We start from the raw sequence: 19,155 nt of genomic DNA on the forward strand, positions 1-19,155 counted from the left end.
TCCAGTCAAGAATTCTATTATCAATATTGCAGCCCAACACATTCTCAAGCAAAAGATCAGGCATCAAGGGAACCACTGGGTCTCACACAAAACTGGTAAGGTATATGAATGCTGTTTATGATTGATATTAGCCAGGCTTTGGACGTTAGCTGGAACACACACACACACACACACACACACACACACACACACACACACACACACACACTTCCCCACAAATTCCCTCACAGCAAAAACAAATTACTTCATCAGTACTGACAAAGTCAGATTCAAGTCAAGTCAGGTTCCTATTCTACTCTGTTCTTCTCTCCTGTTCTATGCACAAGGCAGCATCCTCAACACAAACCCCCTCCAGCTCTCTTATGAAATAAAACAAATGACTTGTTTTGATATATGGGAGGGCAGCATCCTCCCACGTATATTAGGTTTGGCATCACATGCTCTGGAAGGATGCCTACCCCAGCCTAAGTTGACCCCCAGAGTCCTAGGGCTCCACCTCCTTGCCAAAGGAAGCTGTAGCATCAGCTCTTGTGATTAAATTCAGAGCTGTATTCCCTCTGGCACCTTTATGTCAGACGCTGCTTTTGTGATGCTGAAAGTAATTAGGCTTCAGCCCAATGGGAGACATTATCCAAGGCTGTGGCTGATGGGGAAATACGTTGCCTACACTAGATGCTCAGCAGGAAGGCATCAGCTTATTAATTATTTTGTGAGGCTAAGCAGGGCCCAGGGATATCCTCATCTCCAGTGACCCCTTGAAAGGACAAAGCTCTGGGCATTGTGTGGTGGACACAGCAGGAGGGGATTCTGGGAGCTGCCTGCGCTGAGATGGAATTGGACCAAGAGGGTTTTTGTGTTGGGCAGTGAGTGCCGTACTCTTTGGAGGATTCCAAAACTAGGTTGCCTTTTCTAATGTTTCTGAGGATCCACATCCCCATTTTTCTTCTTCACTTTTATTGCCTCCTTTCTCATACAGTCGTATGTGTGTTCACTCATTCATTCATTCACTCATTCATCAGTTTTATTAAGCCCCTGCTTGGTGCCAGACAACAGGGGTATGATGGTAACCAAGACAGAGTGGTCCCTGCCCTCAGGCAACCTACAATCTAGGACTGGAAACAAGCCAGGAAGCACGATGAGCCCTAGGAGAAGGGAGATAGACGGTAATTTGCACACACACAGTAGGGGCATGTAGCAGAGAAAGATGAGGTGACAACTATCTTGCAGAAACAGCATTTGAGCTGAGACACAAAGGATGAATAACCACCACCCCCCAAGCAGAGAGGATGGGGAACAGCACTCCAGGAAGAGGGAACAGCATGTGCAAAGGTCTGGAGGTGAGAGACAGCACTGTGGATCCATGAAGGCAGCCAGTGTGGGTGGCGCACAGAGGAGAAGGAGGCAGGAGAGAAGGTGGAAGAGGCAGGAGGGGCTGAGACAGCAGAGCCGGCAAATTACACGAGGGACTTGGGCCCTTATCCCAGCAAGAGTCGGAAATTACTGAAGAGTTTGAAGCAGAGGAAAGGTGTAATGATATTTCCGGATTCATTCAGTCAGTAAATATTTATTGAGGACCTGCTAGGTGCTGGACACTGGGATAGGAACAGGGGGTAAAGTAGGGAACAAAACAGACTCACGCAGGTGACAGGTTAGGGAGACATTAGACAACACCCATATTAAGGCATAATCACCACCGTGATAGGTACTGTGAAGGAGTTCCCATGCAGTGACATGAAAGAGGATAAGGGGGTGCACTGGGATCTTCTATTTGCCCCCCGAGATCCACTCTCCACCCTGTTCTGTGCCCCAGGAAGCTAAACGGGAAGGATCCACAATGGCTCCCTTGTAGTTGGGTCAGAGGTGAGAAAAAAGAGAGGTTGTGGTATTTACTCCAGGTTCCGAATGCCCTACTCCTCTGAGTACCCTACAGAGTGTGCTATTTGTTCCTGGCCAGGAAACTAATACCAGGGGGATATACTTTAAACAGGAGAGAGGGAATAGAGAAGGCCTCCCTGAGAAAGTCACCTTTAGGCTGAGACATAAAGATAGGCAACTAGGGTAAGGCAGCGTGGGGAGCATGTGCAAAGGCCCTGAGGTGAGAAAAGGCTCAGCATTATTTGAAAGAAAAAAAAAGTCTTTTGCAGCTGGAGTGTGAAGAGTTAAGGAAGGAATGACGTGGGATGAGCCTAGAGGGGCAGGCAGGGTCTTTCAAACGATAGCAAGGAATTAACGCTGTATAGCAAATGTCTCTAGCTCTTTGCTTTCTGGATCCATGAGGGTTGCACTTCCTAGGCCCTTTTGTGAATGGGTAGAGTTGACTATTTTGGGTGTGGGTATGGGTATTTGGGGTATTTACGGGTTTGGTAGACTATCTTGAGCCAATGAGTCATGAGCAGAAGTGACACATGTTGCTGGAGCATTCAACTGCCACTGTGAGACCCTCAGGACTCACTTTTTTCTACCACAGTACCTGGCAATGTTCAAGATGTGGGCTATCCCATCAGCCTGGCCCCAGGATGAGAGGATATAAGAGCCCCTAGCCAATCCACGATAAACATAAACCATGAATGGGAAAGAAACCTTTGTTGTTTTAAACCACTGAGTTGGGGAGAGGGAATTTTGTTACTGCAGCATAACCTAACCTCTCCGGACTGATACAGTAAGGATTGGGGCATTTATTCTTACTGTAATGGGGAGGCACTGGAGACCACAGTGAGGAAATGGATCAATAGAGCTGAGAGATCAGGGGTTACAATGGTGGTGGAGACAGTAACCACAGTCACGTTTAGAAAAGCCAACGGTGGGGGTATGGTGGGGAGTACACCTCCCGCACTCCTTCCCTTTGCTCGGTGTCCTGGTTAACCCTTTAAGAGAAAGACCACACCTTCTCATCCAGTTCAGCCACCAGCACTTTCATCGATTTAATCAGGGCCTCGTAGTCCTCCTTGGTTTTCAGCAGGAAACGCAGCTCCATGTAGTTTTTCTCATTCAGATCCAAGTTCCTGGAGGACTTCACGAGATTCAAAAGCAGGGTGATCTCCTCCTGCTCCTCCTGCAGGGTCTTGATTTCCTTGCTGTTGGGAAAGCAGCATGTGATTAACCCTGAACCTCTGAGTTTGCCTGGGTCAGACACTCCAGGTCCCTTGGTCCTGAAAGGAGACTCAGAGGGGTACTTCCCACCCCAACAAGTGGAAGAGACTCACCCAAGGTCTCCAACCCAGGTCCAGAACTCAGATGTCCTTTGACCCAGTTCACTGCAACTTCCACTGCTCCGCCCTTCTCTGAGCAGCATATTTTTTTTCTCCTCAGAACAATTTGCAGCTGTGCCTGTCAAAACCCATTATCTAGACATGGTTCCCCAAGTTCTCTTTTGCCAGCAGCTCACTGCCATCTGTCTGATTTTGCAGACTTTCTTTTCCAGCTTTACAGCCAGTTATCTCTGGTAATAAGAGGCAAACCCATCAGGCAGGAACTTTCAATTGTGCATCAACACAGAGCTGCACAGGAACCTCTAACCCCCACCAACTTTTCTACTCAGGGGCTACTGATTTATGAAATTGGCTGACATGAGTCTCCTTCTCTTCCTCTGTCTGCTCTGGAGAAGAGAGGGTGTCAGGGACGTGAGCAACCAGGGATTCCTAAAAGAGAAAAGAAGACTCAGGCGACTGCACAGCAACTGAGCAACAGGAAATGGTACAGAGGCCGAGTTTCTGGCAAAGTCTGGGCAGCCTATTCCTGCTGCTCAGTGCGGTTTGCAGACTAGCTGCCTCAACGCCCTTTGGAAGCTTGGAGAAATCCAGCAGCTCAGGTCTCAATCCAGGACCTACTGAATCAGAATCTGCTTTGTAACAAGATCCTCAAGTGACCTGTACACATTTTAAAGTTTTGGAAGCGCCACTCTAGAACAGCAAAGAATGTTCAAGGGCTGGGTCTGCAAAGCTTTTTCTATAAAGGGCCAAAGAGTAAATACTTTAGGTTTTGCAGTCCAGAGGGTCTCTGTTGCAACTACTAAGCAATCATAGGCAACACAAAAATGAAGAGGCGTGGCTGTGTGCCAATAAAACTTTATTTACAAAAACAGGCAGCCACTCAGACTTGGCCCATTGGCCACGGTTTGCTGACTGATGTCCTAAAGCAGCGCTGTCCAGTAGACCATTCTGCAGTGATGCAAACATTCTCTAGCTGCGCTGTCCACAGCATCCATCAGGCACGTGTGGCTATTGAGCACTTGAAACGTGGCTGGTGCAACTGAAGAACTGAATTTCTAATTTTATTTATTTTAATTAATTGCAAATGTAAATAGCCACATGTTGCTAACAGCCACTGGAGTGCACGCCCAGTTCTAGAGCATCTTGTCTTCTAAACCTGGCCCTTAGGACTTTTCTCCCCCTAATCCCCTCTTGGGAGGGGTCTTTGCTAAGGTGCAGAGAAAAAAGAGAGAGCGAGCAGGATAGTAAGTCAGAGTTAGGCTTTCGGGGGTGCGGTGAGGTCGGAAAAGCAAAAGGAAGGTTTGTCCGTCTTTAGGCAGGGCTGGGACTGCAGTGAGGGGAGTGAGGTGCCCCAAAATTTAAGGAGGTCTTCATTTTCACGGTGGTATAGGTGCAGGGTCTGCGCTGGGGAAAAGCACCTCCTTAATACGCCCTAAGCACCTCACTCACCTCACCCCTGTTCTCTTCCACTCTCCTCCCCTTCAGTTCCACCACAGTGAAACCAGATCAAATGGATCGGGATAGAGTGAGATGCAGAAGTGAGATGCAGAAGGGTAAGTAAGATTCAAGAAAAACTGAAGCCACACCAAGAAGTAGGCATTTCCTGATGCCCACCAAGGGTAGGCTGTGAATCAGGGTCACCAGCACAGATGTGCAGGTTGTGGACTGCACAGCCCAAGGGAGCACCATCTGCTTGAAAACATATCATTGATTTGTTGATTTACTACACTTTTCTGAGAGACACTTTGTCTTGTTTTAACAAAATCCCTACATAATGACAATGTTTCCAACAGATGGCAGTAAAGGGTCTTTGAGAAAGGGTGCCTTTTTCTAATTCACATAATGATCCCATATGGACTAGCAGTGGCTCTGAATGAACCAATCCATGGAAAATCTAAAGAACCCCTTTTCCCTATCCTCTGAACTTCACACATTATCTAACAGTAAAATTTTCTTTCTAACAATAGGCAGTTACTGCCTGTATAAACATTATGGATGTGGTTAAGGAATCACATTTCTTTGGATGGAATCTAAGAATGCTTGTTTAATGTTTGTTTATTCAACCTCAGGGAACACCTTTCTGTTGTCCAAAGAAACTTATACACACCATAAATTCTAGGGCAACTCAATTTCAAATATTTAGGCCTGCAGATCCCATAATCATGCACAAGCAGGAAACGTCCTTTGGGGTATCCACCGACTGGTGATTTCCCCTTCTCTGGGAACTCCCCACCTTTACTGCTAGAACCGCTGGGGACACCCATAGCTATTTTATGTCCTATGGGTCAACCCTCCCAGGCCACAGCTGATTGGGCCAGAAGTAGACACCAGACCCAAGCTAAGCCAATCAGATTCTCCCTCTCCTGGGAATTTTGGGATTAGAATTGACTAAGGACAGTCTCTCTGTGTGGCCTTTGGTCGCTCAAGTATTGGAGGCAGCCATCTCCCACCAGCCATGGCTGAGATTCAGAGAGGAAAGAACAAAACCCATGTATTGAAAGAAACAGGAACCAGAATCGCTTTCTTGTTTGGGTCCTTCCCTGAGACATGGGTGCCCTGCCCCCCTTGGAGTCCCTCAGACACCCTGAACTCTGAGAATAAATCTCCTCTCCCCACTGAAGCTATCCCAAGTGGGTCCCTGCCCCAGAGGCCCCATCAGAAGGCAAGCCCCATGATACCAAACCCAAAATTTTCTCCAAGTTCACTCAGTACAGAACTCTGAGCATCACTTACTGCTGGTTTATGATCTTCTGCTGGGAGCGGAAGTTAAAGGACTTCTGACTGTCCACCATCTTCCGGAACTGCTGCCTCAGCTTCCGAAGCTCTGCCTCGGCCAGCTGCTCTTTGGTCTTCTGCAAAGGTTGCTGGGAATTTTCAGGGTCTTTTCTTCTGTGCTTCTTCTGAGTGAGACAGGGTGAGTGTTAAGCAACAGGTTAAGTGACTAGAAAAGCCCACATTTCAGCTTAAGGATGGAGGGCAAGAAGAGTGCTTGGGGCAGGGCTGGAGTAGGAAGACCACCCTTGGGTGATGTTAACTGCTTAGATGTTACACGGAAAACCCACCCTGGGTTGCCAGGGTAAAGAGGAAGCTGGGCCTCATTATTGCATACTGAAGAGGTGGCCTTGCTGTGTGACCTTGGGTGAATAACTTAACATCTCTGAGTCTCCAGTCTCTCATCTATAAAATGGGCGCACATAGATTTGTTGTCAGGATTAGATGAGTTAATATGTGTACAGAGGACCGCACAATGCCTGACCCCACAGTAAGCGCTCTGTATGTAGGAGCTACTGTTACCCACCGTCAGCATCTTGAAGGAATTGTGCTTTCCCTCTGCTCAGACACTGCATCCAGGGAGGTCAAAGCCAGCAAGTGCTCTTTTCTCTCTCTGTGATACCCTGTCCACAGTGGCGAAAGGAAGAGAACTTGTGAGCCACCCCTGCTGGTGGTGCAGGACAAGGCAGCACCCTCTCCCTTCCCCACCCCCCTCAGACCTTCCTCCTCCCACAGCTTGGCACATGAGGAGGACACGGCAGATGGCTGCCCGGGTGTGAGAAGAGGCTTTTTTTTTTTTTTTTTAAAGCAATGTTTGCCTGAAACCTGTTCCTCTCATGATTTATTATTAGGAGCCAGGCAGATGGTTCTGGCATGTCTGTTACCCTCTTGCTCCTTGTGTTCCCAAAGAAGAGAGGCAAGATGGCAACAGGGCAGTGTGTCCTCTGATGGGGTTACAACGAAATTCGCCCAGCTTCAGCTGTGGGGACACTCCCCCCTCCTTTTAAAGCAGGAGCCAGTAGTACTGAGAGACATTAGGTATTCAAAGAAGGGGACAATGCTAGCCCTATGAGCCCTCTGGGGCTGTAGGATCCACTGCACCCCAGCTCTCAGGCCTTAGGAGCTAGATTCTTAAACAAGAAACTTCTAGCTTTGCCACCCACTGAGGGGTCCTACGGCACAGTGGCTTAAAGCATTGCTGTGTCAACCATCAGATCTCAGCAAAAATCCCTCCTTGGCCACTTGTTAACTTTGAGCAAGTCATTTCAGTTCTCTGGGCCTTGGTTTCCTCATCTGGAAACTAGGAGAGATTCTAGAAGCCACTTCACAGGTTGTTCAGCATGTAAGGCACTAAGCCTGGCACAAGGTAAGTCCTCAGTAAACAGTGGCTGTTACGATGGGGTGCGATATGGGTCTTTTCATAGGATGAAGGTTCAGCATAAAAAATATTTATGTGGGCTTATGGGGCGTCCAGCATTCCTCTGTCTCCTGGTAGCAATACCTGGAATTTCCGGTGGGAAGCCACTCCCTCCCTTACTCCTGGTCATTTTGTGTGCCCCTGAGTTTGACCCCACTCCATCAGCTTCTGGATTGCAACCTATGACTCTGGATAGGTCAGAGTGCCAGATCCCTGGCCAATCTGCATAATCCCAGCCCCCTGGCCTGAGTGAGCAGTTCAGGAATGGGCACATGACCTTGGCTAGTCCAAGCAGAGTGAATAGTGGAATTTAAGTTTGCACACACAGGAAGAGAGCAACTCTGTTTCCTGCTGCACTTTAACCTATGTGAATGAGGTTGGGCGTGGCTGGCAGCCATCTTGCCTCTTCAGGGAGCCTGAGAATAAAGCTATCACTGAGGACAGAAGACAAAATCAAGAAAAATTGAACCATAGGGGAATCATCTGAGCCCCTGGATATAGCCAAGCCTGAAGATACCTTTGGGTCATGTCCAATTACATGAACCAACATATTCTCCTAAAGCAATCTGAGATGAGTTTTCTATCACTTGCAACCAAATGAGTTCTCATGCCTGAAGTACCTAGATCTCTTTAGCATACAAACTAAGCCCCTACTGTGTGCTAAACATTGTAGGGAATTCAGGGATAAGTTAACCTTCAAGGTGGTATGAACCCTACCCACGGTAAAATAGTGGAAAAGGCTGCAAAAAGGAGATGATTTTCAATTTGGGTTTTGAAGGATTAATAGGAGTTCACCATGCAGAGAAGAAAAGTGGGGAAGGAATTTGGGGTAAAGAGAACTGCTTGGGCAAAGGCTGAGAAGCAAGTGAATAAAAGGAGTGTTCAGAGACTGATGTGTGGTCTAGTGCAGGGGGCAGTACCCACTGGGAAGTGACTGGCCAAGAGGTCTGGAAAAGCCAAGATGTTCTTAAAAGCAGGGATGTAAGAAGATCAGCCTGTAAGAGACGAGTTAATTGCTCCCAACAGTCACTTCTCCTTCATGTAGAGTTGTTGCTAAGGTAGTTGCCTGGCCAGGGGTTACACTTCCCAGCTCCTCCTGAATCCAGGAAGAGCTACGAATTCTCACCCATGGGATGTGAGCAGAGAGGTGTGTCACTTCCAGACCATGACTTTTTAAGAAGTGGATGTGACATTTCCATCCTCTCTTCCCCATCTGACATCTATGCGAGGTGCAGCCATAGATGGGCAGAGCCACAAGACAAGTCTCTTAAATCAACTTGTGGAAGAAGTCACCTGCCAACCATGAACATCCTCATTGGACTGTTACAAAAAGAGAAATTAATTTCTGTTGTGTTAAGCCAATGAAATGGGGGGGCATCTTTGCTACCGCAGCTAGTATGACTCTAAGAACACTCTGACTTCTTCTTTCCTAACAGGACTCTGAGCTTGTCCCTCCTCAATCTGCCCAGTTCCAGAGGATGAATCATGATTGGTTCCCACTAATCATAGTAACCCATTTCCCTTTGTCAATGATTGGTTGAAAGATGAACATGTGACTCAGATCTAGCCAATGAGACATAAGGAGATGTCTATTCCTATTCCTTTGTGATAAAAAGAGCTTGTCCACGTTCCCCTCTCTTTTGCTTTTAGAAATTATTGTGAAGGTTATAATGGTTGGTGCTGGAGCAACCATCCTGTGACCAGGAGGAGAAATATCACTGTCACACTAAAGAGAACAAAGAAGAAATATGGGGGTAAATTTAGGGCCTCACTGACACTGTTGGTCACTGTCCCATCCTTGGAACCACCTACCTTAGGCTTCTTGTTAAATGAAATAACTAAGTGTCACTATTGTTTAAGGCACCCTTATCAAGTATTTTGTTCATTGCAGCCTAGATCATTCCTGCCCTACATGATCCACTATCTTGAAAATGATTCTCAAGCTGCTGGGTGATAAGAATATAGTGGCTGAGACTGTAAGACCTCTGGCGTTTCCCTAATATGTTCTAGAGGGTTTCTAGAGGATTTGAGGACTAACTGATTTTTGGTAAATCATATTTGAAAGAAAATATCTAATGTTGGAAAATTCCCACAGGCAGGGAAGTGGAATAAAGACTATGGTTCCATAGCTTGATTATTTCTGGAAGAGCCCTCAAGGTACGGGTAGAGGCTATGGCAGGATTTATTAGACTGATAAGGTTTGGGCAAAGGATACTCACTTTAGGACCTCTTTCAATTCTAGAATTTTGTGCAGCTCCAATTTCATATGGTGCAGGAGCTTTTCTATGTTTAAGGGCTCTTTTGATCCTAAGTGGATCTGTAATGCACCCTTCTAAAAGCATGACTAAATAAAGTATACTTGAAATTCACTGACAATGTGATTTCTCTCTCTGATCCTCAGTCTCCTCACCTATAGAATGGGGATACTCACCCCCACACTCAGCATAAAATAATGTGTATAAAGCTCTTAGCGCAGTGCCTAGCACATAACAGGTGTTTGATGAACGTAACTTGTCTGTGAATCAGGAGTTTCAAGTGTCAGTTTATCTTGCCCTTGAGTTAACTGGTTATGTTGTGTGTTTTTCCCCAGGAGCTGGAGGTTCCATCAACTCCTACCTTTTCGCTGATACATACACACACACAGAACCAGGCTCCCCCGGGATACCGGCTTTTCTCCGGCTTCCAGACACCAACACAAGCCTTTCCCTTTCTGTGCTGTGGGGGCTGGACCCACCCTGTTCCCTGGGAACAGATCGACCCCCATTCTCACAGCTGGGCCTTCAGAGAGCACCTGCAGGGTGTCCTGGGCCCTGGCACACAACCCTCTTAGTCAGGGGTCTCAAACTTGAGGCCCACAGGGCAAGTTCAACCTGCCTTCAGTTCTTTTTAGCAGGCAGTGTTTTAAGATGTGAGTATGGGTCATGCACTCACACTCCTGGATGCAGGCTCCATTCCTCCCCATTGCCTAACTCCTCCTCCCCCCAATTCCCACATTTCCTGTAACTGCCTGGAGCCAGCAGGAATTTGAGTATGCAGTTCCTGGGAGGAATCTCAAAGCTGCCCATTTGTGTGCGCTGGAAAGTGCTAAGAAATCTAGAGGTCCAGGTCAGGGAGCATCACAAACATGCCTCCTGCTCCCCGGACCTCAGTCTATCCACTACAGTATCTGTAGTCCTGGGCACATGATAAGCTCTTAGCAAATACTATTTAAATGAATAAAGTCTCCTCCCAAGTGGGAGAAGACTTTATTGTCTAATATTTAATTAGCTGGGGTAGAGGAGGCTGGATCCTCCTCTGCTGCTGAATTTTAACAATCTGACCTTAAAAGAAAATCCTGACCCCTGAAGGGCTCTGCAGGGCCCCTGGGACAGGCCACTACGTGGATTATAAATGCCAAGTCTGAGAGAGGAGGATCCTGTAAAAAAAAAAAAATGAAGCCAAGGCTACGTGCATAACATGGTTTAAACAGGTGCTTGGAGCACTAATCAAGCAGAGGTGCAGAAACAGCCACAGATTTTTTAAAATTGGGATCGTTACGAGGGGAAATGGAAGTTTGTTGTACTTTCTTTGGAGTTATTTTACACACTGTAATTTATTTACGTTTAATTGAGGGGGGCCAAGATATTTTCCAGGTTTAGGGGCAGCTAAACGTCTGAAGGGGAGAGGGACAGCCGCCACGTCTTTGCTTTCCCCAGCAGGGGGAGCTATGGAGCAGCAGGCGCGGCTGCGCGCGCAGTGAAACTTACCAGGGACGCCCTGCAGGACAGCTCCCACCGCGTGTCCAACGGCCACTGCAGCTGCGTGTTCGACTGCGCCGGGAGGACTGATTGCTGCGCGGCTGCGCTGAGCCAACCCCCATTCTCACGTCCGGGCGTTCTCGGAACCCTGGAACGGGCGCCGTTGTGACTCGCACAGACGGGGCGTTTTCCCCTGGAAGGTGCTAAGAGGGTCCAGGGCCCTTAAGTGAGGACCAGAGCGGCTGGTGAGAGGAAAGTCTTTTTTTGAGGGGGGGGGGGGAAGGGGGAGGACGACAGACTCCTCAACGACCCCTCTTCCCCCGCGGCGACCCCTCACCAGACTAGCCACTAACCCTCACGCCACTAACTTATTGACTCAATTACCGCTCTCTTTCCCTGACTGGGCCACTCACACTGCCATTCAATCGCGTTCCATCTCCTCTCTGTCTCCCTACTCCCCATCTCACACTCACCCGTACTTACAGCAACCCTGCTGGGTACATACTTTACATGCACTACAAAGGAACCCAGATCTCTCTATTTATTAAAAAAAAAAAAATTATTACTTATTTATTTATGGCTGTGGCTGCGTTGGGTCTTTGTTGCTGCCCGCCGGCTTTCTCTAGTTGTGGCGAGCGGGGGCTACTCTGCGTTGCGGTGCGTGGGCTCTCATTGCAGTGGCTTCTCTTGCTGTGGAGCACAGGCTGTAGGCACACAGGCTTCAGTAGTTGTAGTGCATGGGCTTCAGTAGTTGTGGCATGTGGGCTCAGTAGTTGTGGCTCATGGGCTCTAGAGCGCAGGCTCAGTAGCTGTGGCTCACGGGCTTAGTTGCTTACGGCTTGTGGGATCTTCCCGGACCTGGCCTCGAACCCATGTCCCCTGCATTGGCAGGCAGGTTCTTAACCACTGCACTACCAGGGAAATCCAGAACCCAGATCTTTCTGCTCTGCAAAAAAAGAGAGAAATAACTTGAGACAAATAACCACGGGTGCAGGGGAATCTGTCCATCAGTTTTCTTTAGGAGCACCCACCCCACGCTCTGTGAGCTTGACATGGGCACCCCAGTCTGACCCAGGTCACCTGTGACTCCTGGCGTGAGCATTTTTCACTGGCCTAACCACATTTGATGGTTTAAAGATAAACATTTTTTCATACAAATGGCCCTGAAACATAAGCCAACCACTTCCTCTGGGGCTAAGCTCAAGAAGCAGCCACATTACTGAAGGGAAATGATTAGGGGTACTTGTTTTCTAGGGTAATTTTGATGCCTGTTATTTCCACCTTACCTCCAACCCCTTGAGTGAATTGTAGCTCAGTCTTACTAAGTTCTCCATTCTCTTATACCTAAACTCTTGGGACAAGATGTGTTTTAGAAGTTACTGTGTTTTTGGTTTCAGAAAGGTGATATGGTGCACAAGGAAGCATGTTGCCCCTCATGTTGCTGGCAGCCATGTTGTAACCATGAGGGAAGTTAGTGGGGACATTACATTTTACTAATGGGATTTGGGCAACATGTCAAAATCAAACACATTAACATTTCTGCAAGAAAACATGAATATTAATGAAAAGTAGAATAAATAATGATCATAAGCAGCTTCATGTCAGGCCTTGATGATTCACACAAAATGTTTTGGGACAAGTGTTGCCAACCTCATTTTACAGATGAAGAGGGAATTCCCTGGTAGTCCAGTGGTTAGGACTCTGTGCTTCCACTGCCGGGGGCACGGGTTCAATCCCTGGTCAGGGAACTAAGGTCCCACACGCCATGTGTTGCAGCCAAAAAATAAAAAGGTTGTTTTCAATACAGATGAGGAAACTGAGGCTTGAGAAATAGAGTGACTTTTGCAGTAAGTGGGGGATTCAGGATTTGAGCCCAGGGTTGTCTCTAGAGACCCATGCTTTAGCACAATTCTGAGTGAAACCACAGCTCCAAACCTGCGAAGTTCTTCTGGAAGCTGATATCTACCATCTATATGATATTTAAAGGGCTGCTCTAGCCCTCAGCTCCATATATAGCCCAATGACTCATAATTTCAAGTGTCAACGACTGAAAAATGATTAAGTTCAATTAGGTTCAGGACTTGTTAAAAATAGTCTTTCCTCAGAAGAATTTACTCTCCGCTTTTATGGGCACAGATTTCAGCAGCCTCCATGCAGAGAAGTGCAAGGCTTTTTAAATTAAAACATGCCAGAATCAATTCTGCTAAAGGGATCTTCAGCTCCATCAGCGGGGCTTGGAGCAGAGTGAGATGCTAGCTTGCCAAAACGATGAGCTAGCGGTGGGAAATGTTGACGACAGCAGAGTCTACAGAATGGAGGAGAAAATTAGAATCGGGATGCAAAGGGGCTGGGCAAAGGCATTTTGCCACAGACCAGGAAGTTGATTGTCCAAGTGACTTTTTGACAACAGGGATCAGAAACCCACCTGAAATAACTCAAAATGGTTTTATTTTTGGCTCTCCAGCATCTGTTCCCCCTTCCTCCTTCCCAACAGATCCCAATTTGTTCAGGTAACCATCTTTCTCCCATTCAGCCTACATGGCCAAAAGAAATTGATTTTCACACACATCTCCAGGATAGCTCTCAATTACTCTTAGCCCATCGCAGCTATCCCATTCTCCTTGCCAATGATTGGACCTGGAACCTAATTTTAAACCAATCTGTGCATAGCATTCTCCTGGAGACTGCAACTGGTCCAGGAATAGGGACATAACTGACAATGGCCTAATCAGACAGAAAGAAAGGACTTACAGTCCAGGGCTGGAAAGGTGCTTTTTTCTAGCTCCATGGATGAGAAAAAGGAAGCATGTTGCCCCTATTGTTGCTGGCAGCCCTCTTGTAACCATAAGGGAAGGCAATGTGAGAGCAAAGCTAACACATTATGGAGGGAGGAGCCTAGACAGAATTGCAGAACAGTGTAGCTGGAACTGTAATCATACCATACCTGAATCCACCTTGGTTCTGCACTTCTTGTTAAAGGAATTAATACATTTTCTTATTGTTTAAGCCAGTCTGGATTCCCATTACTTGCAGCCAAAAGCATGCTAAATTATATGAATATCGTGGTTATTGCATGTAAGCTGGAGGAAGATCCCCTTGAGGAACAAGAACCAAGAACTAGAAAGTTGTCAGAAATCAAGGCAGCTCCTCTCTCCAGCTCTCCCTCTGGAATCACCTGGTCTCTCAACTTGGCCTCTTATTTTCAAGACAAATTTTTCTTCCCATCAGCTTGCTTCTTATGAATTCCCAATTTGAAACCCAGTTTAAAAGAAATCAATGTCTTCTTAATCTCAGCTTCCCAGGAAAGAGAACCCAATTTGGCCAGTCTAGATTTTATGTCACTGTTGGCACGATAACAAGGGCCAGGGAGCCGCTCTCAGGTGGCACAACGGCCCCTCCACAGGGACTGTGAAAATAATTCTCAAAAAGGGAAGGGCACAGTCATAGAATGGAGAGAACACTGGACAAGGTGTTAAGATATCCAGGTTCTAGTCCTAGCTCTGCCACTGACGTGCTGCATGCTCTTAGGAAAGTCGGTTGACCTCTCTGAGCCTTAATTTCTTCAGACTGCCAGGGCCCAGTTGAGAACTTTAAAGCCTGAAAAGATTGTAAAGTATTTTATCCCACCTACGGCATTGAAAATAAAAACAGTACTGATCCATAAGATAAGGGTCAGGTAGTCTGACAGGATTCTGACCTCTGCCATAATGCTTTTTCAAATGAAATAACAAACCGTTTGGGGAAAAAAGTACTTTTGGGTGTCCCTACTTCACTGGTGCCCTTGGTACTGCTTTCTTTTGTCTTTGGGTAACTCAGCAAAGCCTACCCACTCCAGCCCAGCCCTGCCGAGTGGCCTAATCTCCATGTTGGTGGCATGTGGTGTCACCAAATCCTTCTTTCTGCTATGGCTGACTGGACAAGAACCCCTCACCCAGGTTAGACAAATCAGAGCTTCTTTCCCAGAAAACAGAATTTGGACAAAAAATTCCTTGAGAAACAAAAGACTGATTAATAGGCGTGGGGTACAAGAGCCAAGAGATTGTGTGAAGTCAGGGCTGGGGCTGCTATTTTTCCCCAAGTATATGCACTGCTCAGAGGTTGACCACACACAAAGCCCTTCCCTCACATCTTCCTTGCTAATAAAACCCTGATTTGTGTTCCAGAATTGAGTGGAGAGCACTGAATCTCATAGAAAGGGAGCCCACTGAAATCTTGGGGTGGCCAATGAGATGTGCGGGGAAGTCCGCTTGGGGGATTTGGGAACAGATCCAAATGTTGGCTGAACCTCCAGTGCACGGAGGTGTGAGCCGAAGTGCCTGGGCCCAGGGGCGGCGGAGGATTTGAGTTCTGTTACTGCTGCAGAGCTGCAAACCCACCCAGGAATCGCAGACTGCCTAATTGCCTGCTATAATCTCCATGTCTGCCTACAGCAGCTTCTGTCATTTGCAATCAAAAACATCCTATACCAAGAGAGCAGGCATTGTTGGTATTTAGAGTTTCAGATTCCTCCCTAATGGGATCCAGAACTGCCGCCCTTCTGGCTCCCTTCTACTGAAGCCAGAGTCACCAATTATAATCTCAGTGGCTGACTTTTGAGATAAGGAGTGATAAGGAATCTGTATATCCTTCAGAAAGTAATGCAGCCTCATACAACAAGAGCAATAAACATGTTTACATCCTAAAAAAACAAGTCAATGACAAAAATAAATAAATAAATAAATAAATAAAAATCTGAAGACACGAAGATGCCCATTGTAACATTATCTCTACAGAAGAATGAGCCTGTGCTATTGGGAGTCAGAATCCAGGCTCTGGTGGAGGGGAGCTGGGGCCGTGATAAGTGGAAGGGGACTCAGGGGGCTTCCTGGGTGCTAGGAATGTCCTGTTTCTTGATCTGGTTACATGGATAAGCTCTCTTGTGAAAATTCATCAAGCTGTGCACTTCTGACATGTCCCTTTTATATATGTATATTGTTCTTCAATAAAACATCTCTCTACAAAGAAGAGCAAGAGAAGGATTTTTTTTTTTTTTTTTGCCAAGTGGCTTACAGGATCTCAGTTCCTGGAGCAGGGATTGAACCCAGGCCACAGCAATGAAAGTGCCAAGTCCTAACCACTAGACCACCAGGGAACTCCCAAGAGAAGGATTTTTTAAGTAACTTGTGGCAGATCTATGAATGGGGGACGTTCTGGTGTACTGAAAAATAGTTATACAAAAATAACCATATCTTTTGGGCATCTGCATAATACAACTGTATTGTTTTGCCCACCCCATCCCAATTCATTCTCCAGCCTCCTCTGCCTGCCCTCTGTTTCCCAGAAATCAGTAGTATGGCCCACATCACCCAGGGGCTCCCTTGCCCTCGGGCTTCTGATTGGGTGCAGCCAATGGGAAGGACCAGCAGGAGATCAGAAGGCAGGGGGAGAGAGAGGTGCGGCATTTCTTTCAAACTCCCTCCTTGCTTCAATATCATGTCCCTGCTGGCGGCTACACACCTCCACAACTACAGCCTCTGTCTAGATGCCTCCCCCAGCTCCTGTCCTCGCTGGGGTTCGGTCACACTAGTTCCTTCCCCTGCTTCTCCCTGCCTTTGCTGTGGTGATGGCTTCCCTCTGTTGCTAATCTCTCAGTGCCTCTACCTCCCTTCTCTGATCCCCTAACCCTGCCCACACTCTGAGAACAGTCCCTTCTTTAAGGTTCCTTGAGCATCTGAACTGGATTCAGTTTTCTTCCGGGGCCCTGACTGTTGCAGCCCCTCGCCCACCTTCCCCTGTGACAAGCAAGTGACCTTCCTGGATTCAGTGCTGCAGAGACTCTGCCCTCTGGAGGGGATGGGAGCCAGGCTGGGAGTGTAGCCAGCATTAATTTCAATTTGGCACCAGGAGCAGTGCCAAATGCTTCCGTCTTTTTGAAAAAGCAAATAACTGGGCTCTGCCCCCTACCCATATGTGCTATCATCCTCTCCCTGCCACGGTCCCGCCCCTGCGGGCGAGGCAATGAGCAGGTAGAGCACGCTGAGCTAGGAGAGAGAGGGCGAGGGAAAGAGAAGACTCTGGATGCCATCATATTACCCTCGTGCCCCAAGCAGTAGCACACACCCGCCATGCCGCTCAACTGCTCTAAGGAAAGATCGTCTCTGTCTGGCCACCTCTTCAAGGGGAAACTGATGCTTCACTATGGCAGACCCTGCCATTTGCCTCTCCAATATCTACTCTCTCCTTCCTTCCTTTTCTTACTTTCATTGCAGATAACAGCTCCCCTTGAATTGGAGCTGGCCTTGTGACTTGCTCTGACCCATAGAATGCTGCAGAAGTGATGGCTGTGCCACTTCCAGGCGTAGGGCTTAAGAAGGCCTGTTAGCCTCCACTTTTGCCCTGGAAGCCAGTCACCGTGAAAGACACTTCATTACTCAGAGACCACCATACTGTGAGGAACCCCAAGAAACCACATAAAGAGGCCACGTGGAAGAGCACCAAGGCCCTAGACACATGAGTGAAGCTTTCTTGGATCTTCAGGACTGGCTTAGCTGCCAGCTGAAGGCATTTCAGTGGACGGCCCCAGCCAACACCATGTGGGACAGAAAAATCCCCCAGCTGTACTCACGTCAACCCACAGAAGTGTAAGAAATAATAACTTGTTGTTTTAAGCCACTAGGTTTTGGCATGGTTGGTTACACAGCAATAGATAACTGAAATACCTTTCCATCTCATTGGGACCATGTTCTGTGGGGCTTTGATGCCTGCAGCTGAGTCAGCTTCTTGGGATTTTATGGAGCCAGGTCACCAACATGCTGCACAGAAAAAAGGCAAAAGAGAGAAAAGGTCTGGGTCCTGGATGATACTGTTGAGTTGGCAAACTAAAGCTGGAAGCTTCCTCCTCAAGACTTTTTGTTATGTCAGATTGAATTAAACATCTTATTTCTTAAGCCTCTATTAATCAGTTCTTTTGTTACTGGCTGCTGAACTCACGCCAACTGATATAATAGATTGGTTTCTAATATCGAGCGATATGATACTTGTAAGGCTCTGTAGTAAGCATATCTTTTTATTCTGATGCCTTGACATCTCGGGGCCTTGCTGACACTAGAAAGGACTGCCCCTCTGAAGATTAGCTAATTCCTAGAGAGAGCAAACAACTCACCTGGGAGTGTGCGTTTCCCCTGCAAACCAACCAGTCCAAAGCCCACACCCCAACCATCTAGTTTATCAAGCTCTTAGCTCCAGGCCAATATCCCCCTGCCTTAATCACCCCAGGGCCAGGTACCAGACAAGTGGGGAAGGAACCTGCACCCTAGAGCCTGCTAGAAGTAATCAAAGGAGCCAATCCTAAACCTTCTCCGCCTGCTTACTCTGCCTTCCACGTTCCTTCCTGCAGAAACTACAGTAAAACCTCCTGCCCACGTTTTCCCCTCACTCCCTCTGCCTCCTGATTGACCCTGCTGCTTCCCCATGTACCTTTCCCTACACTGTGAAATAATAGAAAATATATATATTGGTCTCTGCCCCTGGTTCCTGGCACAGAGTTCCTAAAACCCTTGGAATTTGCTAAGTGATAAGAGCATTAAGAACATCTTTTGCCCTAATATTTGATCTTGATCCCAGTTCCTGACACAGATCTCCTAAACGCTTTGGAATTTCCTGGGTGAGAGGTGTGTCTTTTGTTCAAATGAGGTGATTTGTGGTGGGCTTTTGGATGGGGTCTGGTCACCAGAATAAACAAGCCATAATTAGAAGCTTGGAATTTTCAGCCCACCCCACCCCCACCCATTCTCCAGAGAGAAGAGAGGGCCTGAAAATGGAGTTAACGATCAATCATGCCTATGTGATGAAGCCTCCATAAAAATCCCCAAAGTATGGAGTTCGAAAAGCTTCCAGGCTGGTGAACATGTGGAGGTGCTGGGAGGGTGATGTGCTCTCAGAGAGGGCATGGAAGCTCTGCACCCCTCCCCCCATACCTTGCTCTATGCATCTCCATCTGGCTGTTCCTGAGTTATATCCTTTACTATATAATAAACTGGTA

General features: G+C 47.3%; 1 protein-coding gene across 1 annotated transcript in view; it reads right to left on the reverse strand.

Moving 5' to 3' along the window:
• The window catches only part of CCDC63 (coiled-coil domain containing 63), a 30,037-nt gene extending 24,021 nt beyond the window's left edge, over positions 1 to 6,016 (reverse strand). The window contains exons 1-2 of the mRNA XM_059039580.2: positions 5,943 to 6,016; positions 2,885 to 3,074 (exon numbers count right to left, since the gene is read on the reverse strand). Of these exons, the coding sequence (XP_058895563.2) occupies positions 2,885 to 3,074; positions 5,943 to 6,001 (249 nt within the window). The 5' untranslated portion in view covers positions 6,002 to 6,016. The remainder of the gene's footprint in view (positions 1 to 2,884; positions 3,075 to 5,942) is intronic.
• Between the last annotated feature and the right edge of the window lie 13,139 nt (positions 6,017 to 19,155).

This window comes from Kogia breviceps, chromosome 15 (assembly GCF_026419965.1).
Source record: "Kogia breviceps isolate mKogBre1 chromosome 15, mKogBre1 haplotype 1, whole genome shotgun sequence".
Taxonomy (NCBI): Eukaryota; Metazoa; Chordata; class Mammalia; order Artiodactyla; family Physeteridae; genus Kogia; species Kogia breviceps.